The sequence below is a fragment of the Parambassis ranga genome, chromosome 18, assembly GCF_900634625.1.
Source record: "Parambassis ranga chromosome 18, fParRan2.1, whole genome shotgun sequence".
NCBI lineage: Eukaryota > Metazoa > Chordata > Actinopteri > Ambassidae > Parambassis > Parambassis ranga.
The window spans coordinates 7,114,461-7,134,044 of record NC_041038.1 but is presented as its reverse complement, the minus strand read 5'-3'; the positions used below and the strand labels follow the sequence as shown (position 1 = coordinate 7,134,044).

General features: G+C 40.5%; 1 protein-coding gene across 2 annotated transcripts in view; it reads right to left on the bottom strand.

Moving 5' to 3' along the window:
- Positions 1-73: 73 nt before the first annotated feature.
- The window catches only part of kcnip4a (potassium voltage-gated channel interacting protein 4a), a 67,985-nt gene continuing 48,474 nt past the window's right edge, over positions 74-19,584 (bottom strand). For both annotated transcript variants that reach the window (XM_028428826.1, XM_028428825.1), the window contains exons 2-8: positions 9,523-9,647; positions 3,638-3,707; positions 3,163-3,233; positions 2,647-2,754; positions 2,172-2,276; positions 2,019-2,081; positions 74-1,920 (exon numbers count right to left, since the gene is read on the bottom strand). In XM_028428826.1, the coding sequence (XP_028284627.1) occupies positions 1,873-1,920; positions 2,019-2,081; positions 2,172-2,276; positions 2,647-2,754; positions 3,163-3,233; positions 3,638-3,707; positions 9,523-9,647 (590 nt within the window). In that variant the 3' untranslated portion in view covers positions 74-1,872. The remainder of the gene's footprint in view (positions 1,921-2,018; positions 2,082-2,171; positions 2,277-2,646; positions 2,755-3,162; positions 3,234-3,637; positions 3,708-9,522; positions 9,648-19,584) is intronic.

Here is a 19,584-nt window from a genome sequence, read left to right as displayed (position 1 = left end):
GGTTGCTCAATTTTGGTAACGACCTAAAATCAACTTCTGAGTTTGAAATATCACTAATAGCAATTTAGCAAGAATCTTACATACTCCGATTGGAGGATCCTGCACAGTTTCCAATAGTATATTTTATATTTGATGCGTTTTTTGCTACATATTTTAATTAATTTAATTTTTTGTCCCAATTGTAATAGTGTTTTGCTATCATAAGGGGGCGCCAGATGTCCGTTTTCTCTCCACAACCAACAACAAGAACGACATACATTTTTAACTGCAATATGAACGGATTTTTGGATTATATTATTTTTACATTATAAAACATTCTTCAAAGTATTCTTCAAAAACTAGATATGTTCGGATATGGACAACAATGTTAGAATTTGTTGCCACAGTAAGACAAATCAAAGAACATTTTTTGCCTTTAATTAAATATCTTTGTAAAAAGATCACAGGTCAGAAAAATGTGTCATTTTCTTTACTTAATGAATGCATTAACAACATGCCGCACTGAGATTTGTATGTTTTGTGAATCTCCCAGTGATACTTTAAATTATAAACATCATGTGCTGCAAAAATATTCACCATAAACCAACAAATTGTCATATTTGTGGATACTTCCTGTAGCTATTATCCAAGTGATTTGGAAAACAAACAGAGATGGAAACACTCAGTAACTTACTCATCAAATGTGCAGAAACCTCCTTTTCAGCAACGCCGTAGTTTCCAACCAGCAAGATGAAGTGACACTTCTACCGAGCATGCCTTGTGTGTGCTAACATTTGAAGCCAATCAATGCTTTAATCAGAGACAGCAGGGACCAATCAGGCTGAACAGGCAGCTGGACTTTATCTCACAGGATGATGATGATGATAGGAGGAGGAGGAGGAGGAGGGAAACAAGAGGAAGAGCATTAACCCAAAAACAATGAGCATAATACAAAGTTTGTATCAACAACCAAACCCTGCTTATTAAAAAACAGTGCATCTAAAGACCTGAAATTCACCCGGGAGTGAATTTTCATTTAATACTGTACAGCTGACAATCCTTTGTACAATGAGCATAATACCATATAAATAACCTCAAACACTGCTCTTAGTGTAAACTCATAAACAGTGCTCTGAAAACAACATAATAATAACATATTGATAGATGGTTGACTTTACAGGAAATGTACATACATAAAGATTTAAAATGGAATACACTGAAAGCAGCATTTGCATTATAACAAAGTGGTCTAAAGGTATACTCATGGTAAATATAGCTACCTGTGTGCTTCTGTAGACAAACCATGGGTTTTGTGGTCCGGTTTTGACATCAATACAATCCTTGTGTTGTCTCATTCTAGTTGGCAAGTAAACATGAACAAAGGTTTCTCATAGATAGTTCTTATCTAACGCTTTATCTATAGTATGTACAATTTAAAATGATACAATGAATGCTTTCTTCTCTAAATGCTTCCTTCAAAGAGCAAAAAGACAGACCAGGAAAGTTCACTAAGTCAGGTAAGAACACTCTGGAACCGAGCGCCAGTCTGGAATGTAAAAATGTACAGTTGGATTGTTTTGTTCATTGTTTTGAGTCACAGTGATTCCACTTGGCAGTAAATAAAACCCTCTCTAGAGATGCTAGAAATAAAATTTGAAGTTCCATTTTCTTTAAATGTCATATATTTCTAACTGTGTTAAATGAACTTCGGCTAATTCCAGAGTGTTCACACCACGCTGCCTACTCCTAATTGTGGCCCACAGTAATGAACAATATTGTATCTATGGTCAAAAGTCTGCATAGCACACTGTACACAGTATGAGTCCAAGTCAGTAATTGGGCCAAGCTAAAGATGATGTTCTCTTTCCGGAGCCTCCACAAGCCAGCCAGAAGTTAAAGAACATTTTCAAAGAGGTGCATTGATCGCATGATGTTTTCATCCTGCAGAGGATAAAAAAAAAAAAGGAACAATGAAGTGAATAACAAAGAACACAAGCCGACAGTTAGTAAGGAGCAGATGTGTCAGGGATCCAGCTTACATTTTGGCAACAGTCGATGAACTCGTCTATGGTTACCACTCCATCTTTATTCTTATCCATCTTCTGTTGGAGACAAAGGAAAAAAACAGATGAAAAACAAAGAGGGATTTCTGGTACAGCACTGTGAATGCTGCCAAACTGCTGCACGCTTGCCTGAAAGAATACTTCTACGTGCTGGCGAGGCGTCTCCTCTTTGAGGACAGGGTATGTGCATTTTCCCATCATGTCGTAGATGGCCTTCATGATGTCCAGCATTTCCTGTGAAGCATAGAAAAGGAGCAATTTGTCCAAATGACAAAATAATGCGATATAATTTCTGCTTAATGGCTTAATGTCTATGGATTTATCATTAAACCTCTAGTGCACTTATTCTGTTGGTGCAGTTAAGCTACTGTCTGAACAGTCGTAAGACATCTCACCTCATCAAAAACAGGAAGTGATGTCACAATGTACCATTATAATAATTATGATTTTACAATATAGAACAGAAAGCCCATTTTCGACAGGTACTTTCTGAAAAAGGGGGGGTGTCTTATATTCAGGACAATATGGTGGCAACTATTTGATCTTATTTCTGAGACATTAAGTAGAGGGATATTGTCTTATAAATAAAGTGTAGGAGACTTACCTCTTTAGTGATGTAACCATCTTTATTGATGTCATAAAGGTTGAACGCCCAGTTGAGTTTTTCCTGCACTGTGCCTCGCAGCAGGATGGACAGACCCATGACAAAATCCTGTTATGGAAACAAGGTTCACTGATTATTAAGCAAAACATGTAAAAAAAAATAGCATTCTATAACTGATCAAGCAGATCAGGTATTAATTAGAGCGCAGATGCTATAAATCAAAACTACCTCATTATTCAAATGATTAGCCGACTCATATTCTGTGTCGGCCCTCAGGGAATCCTGGTACTCTTGAACAGGACTGGTTTGGTGTAATGACAGCTCTTGTGTCCTAATAAGCAAATATGTCCCCTTCATACATATTAATCAAATGTTGATAGCATCTCGAGTTGGCTGAATTAAAATGACGGGGGTTACATAATGAACCAGTGACGCCTTAGGGGAGTAAGCAACGTCAGGACTGGACGCTTTTTCCAATACGTTCCTACATATTTAACTATATAACACTTTGCTTACCTCAAAACTCACAGAGCCATTGTGATCTGTGTCAAAGGCGTTGAACAGGAAATGCGCGTACGTTGAAGCATCTATGAAGAGAACCAACATGAACTCAAACGAACAAGAAAAATGCAGGACTTCAAAGAAAACAGGCTTATTATGAGAGAGAAGAACAACATGCTCACAACTAAGAGTTTTATCATCGTTTCCTGTGCGGTGTGCCATTATGTTTACTTGTTTGCCTTTCTTCTCTCCCGAAAAGATATATCAAAGCCTCCTAATGTTTCCTCTTTTCCTCTTTTCTTCCTCCTCGGGTAGAATCTTTGCATAATAACGAGGATGCTGTTCCCCAATTTTTTTTTTTTCTCTCAGATGGAAGGTTAGCGTAAAAAAAAAGTAATCTGGACTGTGCAATTTTTGTAAACATGAGTCATAGACAATTTCTGCCTGTCCAGCACTCAGAAGCACTCATGAAAGATGGGGGAAAACAAACCTCCTTGTGGGAAGAACTGCGAGTAGATGTCTTTAAAAGTTTCTTCGTTGACGACTCCGCTGGGGCATTCCTGGAAGACAAAATGGAAAGTGTCAGTGGGAAAGTATTTATTTGTGGCATGGAAACACTTACACCCTCACATAGTGGGACGAAAAAAAAAAAAAACCTTAATAGATATCTTGTCCGCAGCCATTCAAAGTCACCCACCTGTGGCTTTCTGGTAGCATTCGGATTGAATAATCTTACATAAAATCTCCCAGAAGGATGCTGCCGTCTCTTTTGACAGAACCTCACAGGTGGATGAGGTCAGTGATGAAGGCAGCTCTGGCAGGATATTGAATTTAGAAGAAACTGCAGAAAATGTTTCACCTATATGGAACAATTTGGCTTTTCTATATAACATATTAGCCACAGTGGAGGCTGCGTAGGGAATCAAACTGCACACGCAATACAATAAAATAAATGCCCCTCCGATACAGGAAGCTGTTCTGCATCAACACCTTCAATCTGATATAAAACTCATTTTGTTTAAGACCTGGAGTCCTGTGTTATATTTCTCTGGAATAATGAAATCTAAAAAGAAACACCTTCCTCAGAAACTTCATAAGATTCATGGGGCAAACCAGGTTTCCTAACTTCCTGTGACCATGTTGGATAACAGAGCAGCAGGGGAGGAAAAAGATGAAACCGTGCTTCAAAAAGGCTTCTTGTGTTTCAAGCTGAGAGGATGCTACAAGGTTGTCTGCAACCTCCCATCCACCCCCTCTTTCCCCTCCTGCTCCTCCTGTCTCCTGTAGGGTTGAGGTGAGAAAGATTTTTTTGTAGAGGGGATAAAGTCAGGGGAGACAGAATGAGTACAACGATGTCTGCATGTGGTGGCTTTGACCTGATGGGGTCTGACAGTCACTGGTCAGGCCAGCATATGAATCCTAATGATGGGGAATCTCCATCCTGGATCTGGATTATACCATGGTGATTTTTCTCTCAGGATTCTGGGGTTCGAGTCCCCCTGACACCATGAGCTGTTCTGTTTTCACCCATAGTTATGTTTTCTTTTTAATTGGAGCTGGTTAAGGTTAAAGCAAGGTAAGGGTTTATGTAAAGATCATCTTTAAACACACAAAATCATAACATTAAACACATTTTACAAGCAAAACTGCTCCCATTGTGCGGTCGCCATTTTTAGCTACCACTGGGACGAGCCCCCCAACCCTCATGAACACACAGACATGCGCACAAGTTCCATTTTCATCGACATACAGTACATATATACATAGATTTATATATATATATATATCAACATCATTGCTGTGTTTTCCTGGTGAGGGCAGGCTGGATGAGTCATTTTTATGAGTGGATGTCAGGCTACATGAAGCTAAACTTAAAGAAAAACAGCTACTTTGGCTCTGTACAGCAAATTACCGTATTTTCTGGACAAGCCAAAAAATGCGCAAGGAAGAAGAAAAAAACATATACAAGTCACACCGGAGTATTAGTCACACCAGCGGGTCAGCGTAAATCACTATGTTTTTAGCGTAACTTTGCCTCTTGAATTCCTCTTAACCTAAGTGGTACGGCAGGGCATTGAGAGTGAGACACACGCATTTCAACAAGTCCTCACACGGAGAAATGATCAGTTTCACCGCACAAAAAATCCTATAAAAATCCTGTAAATGAGTTTAAGGCAGACTACTGTGCGCTCATATAGCTGTCTGGAATGAACGACCTATCGACCAATCAGAAAATAGAATTCCTTGTTGCCAGGTGAGGTCTGAGTCTCAGAACGTGCATGTCACCAATGCTCGGTATGCAAAGTGTGGACAAGCTGGGGGTGGAAGAGAACCGTCAGGATCAGGGAGGTAATGGGATGTCAGGACACAAGGCTAACTAATTGTATACTTTAATATATAAGCCGCACCTGAGTGTAAGTCGCATACCCAGCCTCTTCACTCTTTGTACACTTTCTAGTGCACATTTTTTAACATTGGAAAACACATTTTTTTCAGTGTAGAAAAGTACTTAACTGTCCCTAAGGTGTTTTCTAAAACCTGAAAGTGTTGTATATTTAAATGCTGCCCAATAAGTGAAAATCAAAGCCAACGTTTCTACAGACCTCATGATAAAATGGTGGCAAACCATCAATCAGACCAAAGGGAATAAAATCATTTCTAAAGCTCTGAGTGTTCCCAGGAGCACGGTGTTCTCAATAATTGTAAAAGTGAAGATATTTGAAGACTCTTCCTCAAGTTTGCCAAGAAAACTCAAAGCTGTAATTGCTGTCAAAGGGGCTTTTAAAATGAAAAAACTCTACAACACAAAAAATGTGTGTCTGAATGCTCTCAAGGAACTACATCTCCCAGGACAAATATGTGATGAATATGAACCTTCTCCTCTAACTCTTGGCAAGAAAACCCCTGATTCTAAACTATTCGTTTATCTAAGTAAAGTCAGCAATTTCCTTAATTAGATTCCAGCCAAGACTGCAGATGTTTTATGGAGGAAACCTCAAACATATCCATCCTGAAAAGCTGCTGCTGCTGCTGCTGCTGTGTAGAGTCCCTTTGTTTTTCTTGGAGTTTCTGTTAATTAGTGCTTTGTTTATGTTCTAAAACTGAAGCAGTGCAGCGAATGTCACGTAATAAAGTACTTAAAAAGAGGGGTGGGATTTAAAAAACACACATCACCCTGTTTGTGGAGACAGACAATCACAGCTGTCAACATTAATAACACAACGGTTAATGGCTGTGCTCTTAGTCAGCGTCTTCTTCTGACCACCCTCACTCATCCCCCAGAAACTGGAATGAAAATTAAACAGTAAAAATCTGTAGAAGTGAATCTCACACTGACGGCAGAATTCATCTGATTGTGTTTGATCGTCTCCTTTCGGTCTCCAGCAATCGTGACTCGGGCAGAGGAGGAGGCAATTTTTCAATTGGGAATGAAGCCTGTGTGTCGTCTGTGAACAACGCAGTGGCTCTGCAATTCAATTTAAAGTTCAGAAAAATAGTTCCACTCTGGCTAAAGGTCCTGTCAGGATACACTTTGATCTTAAACCAAAGATAACGTTTTTATTATGATGTACAGCAGAAGGAGATCAATCAAGTGTTGCATTTGGATATTTAACATTAAATTATGATTCACAAGCATTAAGTGCTCTGTTTATTTATTGTATGCTTTTTTTATGAGTCTCATGCTTCACTGTTCAACACTGTGGCTGATCCTCTACCTGTTAATCTACCTAGCATATTAATCAGCTAATGGTACATAGCAGGAGAACAGCAGCGACTGATGGAATCATCAGCACCCAGATGACTTGATGGCCACAGGTGGCTTTTCTTTTCAGAACACCTGGAATAATAATGAGTTTTGTTGTGTAGAATGATAATCAATGATGATATAATTACCTAACCACCCTTCGGCTCATTTTGCATATTCTTCAGTGCCATTCGATTTACATGCAGTGAGAGGTCAGAGAGTGTATCTGTATTCATTTGATGTGCTTGTTAAATTAGCTCATCCATGAAAATGAACGCAAAAATACAATCTGTGAAATGCAGGAGTGGCCAGGCATGAAATTCCTTTCAGAGCGTTCCAGCAATAAGGGGCACAGGGAATGAAATAAACCTGCGCACAGAGGCCGATCATGACTGATGGAATAGAAAGTATGAGATCTTAATCTAATGCCAGAGTCAGTGCCCTGGTGTGTGAACTGTGAAAGCCCGGCAGATTAAGTCAGACGTGAGGACAATATTGTGTTATATTCTGTAGTCTGAGGTGAAGGGATTTATGAGACAGTGCATTCTCTCATTTCTTTAAGGTCACTTTGGTTCAAATTCCACCTTAAGAGTGTGTTCCTGAGCCAGAGGTCCTGCTTTGGTCTCTAGACTAGACATATTGCTGGATTGGAAGACAAAGCTCCGCTCAGACCACCTGAGCTACAAGTGAGCGACTCCTAAAGCTTGTTGTCAAGACAAACGACCTCATCCTGCCACCTGCATTAGACGCATTCAATTTGCTTGGAATCCATGGACACCAAGGACAAAGGGCCAAACTTGTCATCGTGGGAACCATGCCAGCTTCTATTAGTCTGGCTGGCCTTAAAAGCTCTCCTTCAATGTCACAGGGTTGAGGCGAGGCAATGATGAGCTGTTTGACCCCAGTGGATAAAAAATGGACTTAGTGATGGATAAAAGCTATTTAAGAACTGTGATGTCCTTTTTAACTACAGAGAGTTATACATAGAAGAGACTTTGTTAGTATTTTTTGGAAAGAATCAAGCGGTTTTGGAGAGTGGGTGGAGCTAATACTCACATCACATGATATGTAGTGCTGCTTGAAATTTCATGAGACCTTTAGAATTTTCTATATTTCTGCATAAATATGACTTAAAACATCAGGAAATGTACACACAAACAGAAAAAGAGAAGCCAATTAAACAATAAAACAAACATTTCACTTTGTCGTTTATTTACCTTCAAGCTCAGCAGTGTTCTTTTTAGAGAGCAGTGTCTTTCTCCTTGCAGCTCTGCTGTGCACACCATGGTTGTTCAGTGTTCTCCTGATGGTGGAATCATGAATGTTAACATTAGCCAATGTGAGAGAGGCCTCACATTGGCTGCTTAGAGGTTGCACTGGGTTCTTCTGTAACCGTGCGGCCTGTTTTTTACTTGTTTTTGGTGCAGTTTGTGGAGTCCGAGGACAAAGTGAAATATTTCTGTTTCATTGATTGATGTTTTGGGTCATATTTTTGCAGAAATATAGGAAATTAACCCCTTCTCATCTACCTATTTTTTGCTATCCTCGCCTAATTTGCATACCCAAAAGAAAAAGCTTATAACAGGAGAACTGTAAGGCCAATCTGCCTGTGAGAGACATCTTTTGAAAGATAATTCATTCTAGTTTAGTGAAAAAAATAAATATAAAAGTGTGAGTAGAGCACATCTTAAACTGCCTCTGTTCAAATATTGATCTTTTTTCTTTTTTTGGTGCTCAAAAATAATGTAATATATTTAAAAAAGCCTGACAAAGAGATGCTTGACAGTTGTCAGTTGAAATTATACACAGGTCTTCTACATCTTGTCAACCACACCTGTACAAAATTTCACAGTGCTACCGGAGCGGCGGCGCTCCGGTAGAACAGGTTAAAAGGTTAAAAACTCTTAAGCAGCACTGCAGCTTTTAAACATTGCCCAGGGATGGAATAAAATGCATCTGTGACAACACAAATTTTGTGAGATATGAGATATTTTAGTGACAGACCAAGTGAACAATCCACGCTGGAACAGGAGGGTGTCTATAAACAATTCTGTCTCCCTCAGAGGAAGTCAGGCTGAGTGTGTGGCACAAATTAAAGGCCTCATTAGTACACTTCTTACCCCTTACTCTGTCTCCAGTGGAGGCGGACTAATGGGCAGGCTTTGCAGGGACTTGGCTGGGGCACGGTGCAGGCTCGACAGGAAACTGAAGCCCTGCGGGACTCCCACTATCACAGGATTCACACTATGCTCTTTCATTGCCAGACAATTTGGGTTGAGTTAATTCTAGGTCATCTCATTACGCCTCACACCAGAGGTGACAGAGGAGTAAGGTGATTTCATATCCGGATTTTGACCTGGATTGCTCATCAGTAATCTTCCATAGCAGGTTGGAAGTATGGCCTAATTATCTCTGACACGGTGAACAATGTAGAGAAGTTTCAATTTTCTGTGGTAAGCACAATCGGATGGTTTAGTGGAGGATGCAGGCGATTCAGCAAAGATGCTTATTTATTGCTTCACAAGCTGAACAGGGATGAGAGCTAAGGGACTCGAATATACCAACAGGAGAATGTTATGAAAGATTCAATCCAATTTCAGAGAGAATAAACGGTGGTTTTTGTCACTTACGTTCTTGAAGCCGCGATACAGGATCTGTAGCTCCTTACGGGAGAAACGTGTCTGCGCTTCAAGCTGCTCCAGGCCCTCGGGGCGATGGCGGACTGCTGAGAGTTCAAGCTCATCTTCAACGCTGTCTGGAGGAAGAGGAGGAGGAGTAGAAGGAGGAAGAAGAGGGTCAAACATGAACAGACGCTGGGGCAGGTCTTTGCAAATTAGCATTTTTAGACTTCCCATTCACTGCACATCAAGCCTTGAAATGGCATCACATCCTCTTTTGCCTTTTTAATTTGGGCCCTCACAACACCAGACGAAAATCTAAACGCCCCTTTCTTCTCTACAACAAATGTGACAGCATAGGTAATTAGCGTCATTGAGACCCTAGAACACAACAGGTCCTTGTGGGAGAGAGCTTCTCCATGAAAGGGGGCAGCTGATCCCTGTGAAATGTTTTAATGGGCCCTGTAATGATGGCAGAGGTTGTCGGTGACTGCACTGTCCTCACAGCACAGCATTCCACTTGTCTTTTCGTACACCTGAAGTGTGACACACTGTCTAAAGCGCCTCATTAGCTGCGAGGCTTTTAGTGTGGCCTACAGCCAAAGGGGGCCCGATCATCTGAGAGACCACAATTAACCTGCTGCTACGAAGCAAATGCTCTGCAATCGCAGCTCGTGTGTTAGAAATGAAATCAAACAGCTGCTTGATCTCATTCTAATCATCATATTAGCAGAAGCATTTTTCATTTCATGTTTATCTGCCCGGCTTAACATCGTAGGGTATGTGAATATATTATTTCATTTTTAAATATTATTTACACAAGCATCCTTTTAACAGCTGGAAAAAAATGTGAAAGCAGTAAAAAAGATCTCAAAAAAATAGTGTGTGACTAAAGCCTCTATTGAGTGTATTACCAAGAAATTCACAGAAATCCACAAAAAGATAAAGGCATCTTAGACAATAACAACAACAACAACAAGAAATCATCACAGACAGCCAGACAAAGAAGGAAAGAGAGCCCTGGAAGAGCCACTTGCTTTGATTACTGGAGGATGGCTTTTTGGTAGTGGAGCATGGAAAGAGCCTCATGAGCCGAGCTCTCACTCCGCGCTTGTGGACAATCTGAGGGTAACCTGGGAAATACAGCAGCAGTAGGTCTTTTGGTTACCCTGACAACGAAGAGCCTCAGTACATTCTGAAGAAACCGGACATGCAAGAGGCGAGAATCTGTTTAATTGCTTTAGGACAACAACACAGAATTCTTAAAGAGGCTCGTAACAGGTGACGCTGCTACATTAAAAGCCACTGACATTTACAATTTTAGTTTATTTTGCTAAGCTTTAATAATTAGCACTAAAGAAAGGCACAAACTCATTCATGCACACATGTAACAAAGTGTTAGCGTTCAGATCAGTAAATACAAGGTAAGGCTGCACAAACGAGCTGGCACTGTTACTGCAAAGCCATCACAGTGAAGGAAATGCAGGGAATACATTTGATTTTTGTTTTTTTTCACCCTTTTTTTCTTCACAAATATTTGATTAAATGAAGCTGGGGCTATAGTTCCAAAGAATAAAATGCAATTTTAAACCTTGTCAGCCTGTAAGTTAATATCTTACATATAAGCTTGACAAAAAAGTGCTGTCTGCCCATCAGGCAGCATCACTACAGTGGCCCATCACTTTTGTGATGTGCAACAAGCAACAAGCCTAAAAATGCTATATCCCCTCCTGCTTCAGGCTATTCTGAAAAATTTAGTAGGCGGTTTGATAGAGGTAGCGGGCACGCTGCTAAACATTTGTCAATCATGAAACTCTTAATTATGAGGCTGTGCTTGCAGGTAGAACATACAATAGACATGGGACTCATGGCATGTTTATAACGAGTCAAGATGGCCGATGGGAGTTGTAAGAGGCCTCTATAAACCTGAGCTATAAAGGGATGTGGTGGCAACAATTACCTCACCGAGTAGAGGCAGTGAAAATTGTAATATAAATTTGTAACCTGGCCTGCCAACAACGTTCTGCAGAAGAGGCTGGTGAAGCTGTGGGGTGTTATTTGTTCCTCCTAAAAGCAGGCTGTTCTGTCAGGAAAAGGCCGGATCGAGTCCTACCAGTGCTGGACAACAGCCATGAGGAAGGTCAATGACTTCTTGTCATCACCTGGTTTTACAGCACACAGGGAGAACATTGCAAATGAATATGACCACGATGACGTCATTTCTAGAATGACTGCAATGATGGAGAGCAGAGCAGATGCAACAAACCTTTCTGCTCTGGAGACACTGTTGATGTGTTTCTGCTGAGAGCAGCCCCATATTGCCGTCTGTAATAACTCAATAACTCTGAGATTTAGAGGATGAAGCCCTCATCTCTTCTTGTTACCTCCTTGACACACACCTTTCTACCTGAGTGCAGGCGAGACGTCTGAGTGCCCTCGCCCAGGATGAACTAGACAGATGTTACTTTTGTTGCAAAGATATATTGGTCTTGACAGCAGGCTGGCTTTATTTGGAAACATTACTGTACTACAGAGAGACCGCTCAGAGCTCAAGGACAGCGTAGTGGGGCTCAAGTTTAGGATGCACACACAAAAAACAATTCAGTATGATCCCTAATAAAATTGAAAGCATGACTGTTGGTATAAAGCCGAACCAATAAAATCTGATCTCCAAAGTGGAGTTTGATTGACGCGACGCTTAATCGTGCAGGAAAAGAGCATGCAGTCATGGCTGTCTGATTAGCGTTTGCCCTTTTATTTTATTGACTAAATCGATCTGACGCTTGCGTCTGATCACAAAGACAGCGTCTCACGCTGGGCCCCGGTGCCCCTAATCACAAAGGTCAAAGTTCACCATTTCACGTAACTAAGCGCCACAAATGATGTGTTGTTGTCCTGAAGAATCAAGCAGCACTGTTAAATTTCACTGATGCAGTCATTACGTGCACACATATACTGCCATGCACACACTTTTGCCTTCCTCGAAAGGAAAAAAACACACAAAAAAACACGCCATAGCAGCTCTTTGACTGACAGCTGAGCTCATCAGAAATAAGTAACAAAGCTGTTGTGCTCTGCAGCAACACAACGCAACATCTAGATACCCTCTGCGGGTCATAACCAAAGAGAAATAACTCAGCAAAATGTAATTACCGTGGGACACGGGGTAACTAGCTTTGTAGACAACAGCCATAAAAAGGTCTACTACACAGTATCTTCTCAATCAATGTACTTAAACTCTGAAATATCACCACCCAAAATGAGTGCGGGCTGATCAATCATGTCTGAAGCGCTACACTCCCACAAGATTTATAATTCAGGGCTCATTTATCACAAAGGTAAGGCGAGGCTGGAGGGTAAAACCTCACTAGCCCTAAATCAATTGGATCCATACACTGAAAAAAAGGATGTGCAATAAATAATTGATAAATCTATATCATGTACAAACTAAAACGTATCCAGGCAGACACACATGGCTGCTTGAAATCAATGGCTCTTGGGTCACTTCTTGTGCTGAAGTGCACAGTTTGATGAAAGGTGCAGCTGAAAGGGCAAGTAATGGCCTAGGGGACCACATGGGATGTAAAAATGTAATACAGTAAGTGCAAAAAGCTTTGAATTAAAATCATTAAATGGATCTTTAATAGGCAAAGTCTGGGTTTAATCTGTGTGAAATTGAATTAAAAACTATCTTGGTCAAAGACTGATAACGTTTATCAGACGCTGCATTTTATTCCTAGCTGTCAGTCTTTTAATGGCCTTTTGCTTCAGTCACATTTGTGTAGCTGCATCTTTGTGTGATTTAGCATCATGTTTTTTTTCCTGTGTGTGTGTCTGTGTGTGTGAGGTCCAGCTTCTTTGACGTTCCTTTAGCTCTGCGGTGCCAAGAAGGCGCGGCAAAAGTAGGCCACGACTCCAAGGAAACACAACTTATCTGGCGACAGTTACAGTTAGATAGTGTTACCGGGCAGCAGCACCAAAGGATGTGAGACTATACAGCTTGAGCTGTGATCTGAAGATCTTTGAGCACGATTAGACCGGTGGTTCTGGGTTACAGTTAATGGCCGCCAACTAATTGAACTAGAATCAGTGACCCCTCTAGGCTGCTTAGAACTGAAAGACTGAAACAATTTAAAAAATGAAAAATCTCAGCTGGTTTTTGTGGAGGTGTGAAGAGCAGGGTCAAAACAGATGAGTTAAACTTCAAGCTTCACTACCATCCATAAGCATCCCTATGACGCCTCATCTGCCTGTCTCTGCCAAACTTAACACCTGAACCCAAACTCAAAACTGATCCGATCTCAACCTGAGCTCGCTCCTTATATAGCCTTTGCTGAGTCCTGGCAATACAACAAAGAAGAAGAAAAAAACAAAACCACAACAGCAATCTGAGGGTATCAAGTTCATCACAAGGCTGTGCTGTGTCTATGGCAGCCCATTTAAGGACAAAATATGCATAGACAGTCACCAAAAAGGTGTTGGCGACTGTAACAGCAAACACAGCAGCGATGAAAAGGCTTCAGGCTCGTATTTGAATATTAAACTTGGAACTGAAATTCTTTGGTTCCAATACAATTTTTATCATTTTCATTTACTTTTAAAGAAATCTCTTTCTGTGGAGGATTTTATCTGGCAGAGGACACCACTGGTGCTGTTCCCTCTTTCTACATTTTAATGTCCACATAATTACAGTGGCAATCACTTCACTGAAAGTTGGAGATTCAATTTTTAAGTCCTAAATTAGGCTATTCAATTATATATATATATTCTGTTTCCATAGGTGTATTAAAACAGCTTTCATCTTTATGATTAATCATAACACGGACCCTGACATTCACAGGCCTTGAGTGGAATCATGCTATGGAACGAGTAATTTGACATATTTACAGTCCTCACACAGGGTACTAAGGTGTTACATCTTTTAACACCTTAATCTGTCTCCTGCAGGCCTTTCAGATGCTATCAAAGTCAAAAAATGAGAAATGCTGCCTTTCACACTACAAACACATGACAGTTCTGTGTGATGTGTAGAGTTAAAGTAATGTCGCTTCAAGGAAATTTCTGTTGAAGCTAATGTCTACTTGTCAATACCTCGTTCAATTCAATTCAAACTCCCCACCTCTCCAAAGGACCCAGGTTTAGTAACATGGAGCAGAAGGTCATATGGTCAAAACACATTCAGAAGCGTTTGCCCCAGTAAAATCAAACCCAATCAGCAAGAGCTATGCCTGATTCCTAGGTCTTAGTCACACAACGTGTTGTTCTTGGGACAAATGTGACACAGACGGGCGACAGCGGCTGCAGATGAGCGGCACGATTAGAACAAATTCCAAAAAAAAGTGCTAATGTGAAATCAAACTGACCCGCTCATCTAAGGTTACACCACGGATACAGAGACCAGTCACCTCCCAGGGAATACTGCAGTGGGAAAAGAGGTCAATTGATTTATTGCAACGCCATGAATGTATATTTGATGGATGAATTGGATGCATAGAAAGGTATTTAAAACATAGACTTTGCACCAGGATTTCTGAATCTACACACACCACAACTTTGACTAAATCGGAAGTCAGTGTGTTATATTGTGAATTCAGCAAACAGCCCACACACACACATGGATGGCAGAGAGGACACTGTGTGTTTAGCAATATCTGGCATCTCCATATCTGCCTGTAGACAAAAGATAAAAAACACACACCCCATGTCCTGACATGTAACGATTTTCCTGTTGCTGCACCAAATATTTTCTAATGCTCCGAGATAAATCACAGCAGACACCCAGAGATTTAGAGATGCCAACGGTGGACAGCTGCTGATTGCAATTCTGCTTTTTGTTGGTTTGTTTTGTTGTGAATATTAGATGTATAGATCCAAGTCACCACAAGAAAGGTAATTCAAACACAGTACACCTGCTGTGTGTAATGAGAAAGCCTCATTTTGTATCAGATAAATCAGACGACGAGGGAGGTGGATACATATCTCCCATTTGTCCCCATTTGCTGGTTGCAAATACAAATAAGCTGCGAGGCTGGAGTCAGGCACTGCGATATGTCATTGCTCTTATTTAATAAAACAGCCTCTCGTTCCTTATGGCAGGCGAGGGAAAACTGCAACTGAGCACCAGGAAGGGTCTGCAGGCAGGCTCAGTGTTTGGTGTGTTGTCAAATAAAACTCAACTGAGCAACAGCCCACAGTGTTTTTGCATTTTTTTTTGCTTATATTTGAATTTACACATCCAGGGATTTCACATCAAGTAGCTGCCACTGATTAAGGCAGATCCCAGAATGGGATCTGTGTAAACAGCCAAATGAACTCAAGCCTTGAGTATTCCCTTCAGGTTACACAGAAGTCAGAGCTGTTCTAACTACACTGGCTCTTTACTGGCAAAAAGAGTGCATTAGCTATTGCTTTCCACCATTAGTGTAATTAGATACAGTTTGTATTTTGCCCCATCCAATAATCAGTTTAAACAGTTAAAATGTGAGTAAGAAGAAGTTCCAGAAGCTCATCTTTCAGGCTCTGGATGGACATGAAATCAAATGCTCTTCTGTTCTGTGCCGAGTGTGACTGACTAGCGATCTAGGGACTGAACGCCAAGGTTCTTTATGAGGGAGAGCAGCCTCTCACAGTGGCCATAATGACAAACCATCAGACGGTTGAGGCATTTATTGGAATCTGGGGGAAAGAGCAGTGTATGCTTTTAATTGCAATCATTTGTCACTTGGAAGTGCTTCAATAATAGTCTGTCTCTAAGAAAACCTTGCAGCAGCAATAGAAAGGAAGGGTCGTCTGCCCTTTCTAGTCCAATCATTTTAAAGATTATAAGATGGGACAAGTGAGGAAGGAGGAGTTTTATCACACTTCAGCTGAAAACTTTAGAGCTTTCATGCCAGGAAAAAAAAAGAGAGGAGGGGACCAGAAGAGCCTTTATGAGTCACTTCCAAGCGAGTCATTTTTTATTCCAGCTGCTGACAGGAAACATGCACTGATGCAACCAGTCACTCAGAAAAAGTGCATTACTGGATTAATGGATTTTATTCTGACAAGATAGGCAGTGTTTATATTTCACATAAACACACTCACATCCCAAAACAACTCACTCTTACTTTTCTTTTTTTTTTTCCTCTCCATAAACTGAAGCGCAGCCAAAACAAACACAACCTTCAAAGTGGAGCTCAGTCTCAGAGAAAAATGCGACAAACGTAACAGTTTCATAATAAAGCACAGAAAATATAAGATGCCTCAGTTTTTTGGGGGTTGCCTATTGTTATTATGTAGTTTGCGGTGAGGGTGAATCTTAATAAAACTAACCAAGAGTAAAACAAAACAAAGATAAACAGCAAGTAAAACACTATTACTGTGACACACCTTCAGCTTAATCTGGTCTTTTGTCAGATGTAAGTGAATAGAGGCTTTTAGTCTGCTACCACGGCTCTAATTATAATGTGTTAGCCAGTCATTTCACAATATGATTAATGTTTGTGATGCCAGCCAACAAAGAGCTATGTGTTTATTATATTTTTTCTTTTGTACATCCATCCTTATTTACTGAACAAGATAGATTACTTTTTGAGTTTCCATCAATAGAACATCTAATGATGTTTTATCCAATTAAACGGCTTCAATATACCACAGAGCTCTTAGGTAATGAGACTTTTACAGCGGATATTAGTCCACTCTGAAAAGTATTCCCTTTGCAAAATGTTATCATCCCTTCTGCAGGTTAAAGACAAAGGAGTGAATAATCACTTGCAGCTAAAAAGACTGAATAATTAAAAACTGGTACATTCAGTCCATGTGGAAAAGGAAGCAAAAAAAAAAAAAATTACAATTAGCTACAGAATAAGGTTGGCAAGGCCTCTGCATTATGCATGAGAACCTATGTCCTTGTTTTAATTATGGGAAATGTAGTTGCTGGATTCATGTGGCACCATGATTATTCATTTTTCTGCTTAATTAAAGACACAAACACGCTGAATGAGCATCCTGCTTGTGTAGCCTTGATTGAAAAAAAAACCCACACATGCAGCTTCAAAGCTTTACGAAAGATTTCATTCTTTTTTGTAGAAACTTTGTGAAATTTGATAAGTGTTTCACAATGAGCTACACAATCCTGCATCTATATGGACTGCTGCTGTGTGGTGCAGGTCATTTAATTAAGTGCATCTTCAAGAGTATAATCTGCCTCTCGCCCCCTCTTCCTTAGGGAGCCTCTAAGCGCTGCAATCATCCATATCATCCTTGGCTCAGAAGCATGTGTCATGCTTCCTCTATCTGAATTTATTATCTGTGATGTTTTCATCAAAATTGATTGCTGGAGTGATACTTGTCTTTCCTTTCCTGACTCAAATTGCCTCTTACTTTCAATAAGCTTCCTCGCTCTGCCGTTCTCGTCTCTAAAGACACCAGAGGGACCCGTAGCTTAGGACGCTCCTTGCAAAAGGTTAAGTCAATCAAGTCACCACTCTAAATAGGCATCATGGAAAATAGCCAAAGGGTAATTGGGCCAGTTGATTGTTGTCCTTTAAATGGGACTGGTAAGAAGATGAAACAATTACCGGCAGCAGAGGAGCTGGACGCGGAGTATCTCACACTTCGCTACCTGTGACTGCATCATATTTCTCCCATGTTTTAATCATTTAAAAGCTCGCCTGCTTGAACAATACAAAGATTTATCTCCAGGATGGAAACTGCCAATTAAATTTACTGAACAGACCATAAAAGTCATCATCTGAAATAATGAAAATGTGGCTAAACACTTCTGCTGACTCAGCTTCGATGATTAATGTGTGTGTCAAAAACAAAAACACAATCGCATAAAGATGCTTCACTGTTTATACCACGCCCATAAACCGGAGTGTGTGAGCTATAAATAGACACAAAAATGTGCACTTAACAAAATGAAAGCCATCCATTCAAGAGTTTCAAACAATAAAAACATGTACAGTGAATGAAGACATAAAGACAGCTAGTTGTGGTACTCTAAGTGCAGGGTTAGCTCCATACCAATGATATGATGTGATAATCAATGACAGGCACGTCAGACCTGCTAGATCCCAAACAAATGCCACCAAACAACAGCGGAAAGGTCATTCATAATGTTGTATCATAAAAATTCAACAGGCGTGCTTGATGCTCCGAACCATGTGATACACAGTTAACATGACGCCTCACATGCATCAGGTGTGATGTCACTACACAACAAAGTGCTATAGACCCTTAAGCATAGACTGTATATGAAGACGGATGATGTGGCTCTGCCTACACCCATTGTACAAAAGCGAGGCCAAACTATCTCGCTTACAGGTGCTGCCATGTTGGAAAAAGCCACCATCTTGGAATCAGAGTCTGTGCATTCAAGTTAAAAGGTGCAGCCGTATGATCACCGTTTCACCTAAACAACATTCAGCGTCAATTTTTTGTGTCGTTTGGCTGCTAATCCTGAGGAGGTGGGGTTTATGACCTATACTGCAGCCAGCCACAGGGGGCAATAAAGCTAAATAAGACAATTAAAGCATATTCAGCTCTCTCCCCCTTCTGGCAGTTGGAATAATTGCACAAACATTGTTACAGAATACAGTGCAATGCTAGAAATGGGATTATACAGGTTTTGCTGTTGAGATGATCAGATTATTATGATACTTGCAGTAGATATCCATATTTCTGTAGGTCACTGTGTATCCTGTGGTGTGCTGGACCTTCATCACCTTAAAGTTATACCAACCAGATGACCCAATCCTTTCAAGAGATGTTAAGAGACAACAAAATTGGTGAAATACAGATAAAAAGAGCCCAGGTCAGTGCTGACACTAACTCTCTTGGATACAATCCCATAAATTCCCATCAAGGACACACTGAACACGAAAAGCTTGTTAGATAAATATCAGTGCTGAGATGCTCTCTGTGGTCTCACTCGATAATAGCGAACGGCAGGTTCAAATTGACACAGCGTTCCATCCTTGTTGTTGGGTAATGGTGTGCTTGTAAATGTGTGTGTGTGTGTGTGTGTGTGTGTGACTGTGGGGTGTGGGGTTATGGTTGGGGGTGTTGCTGTGTACAGCTGAACCAAAGCCT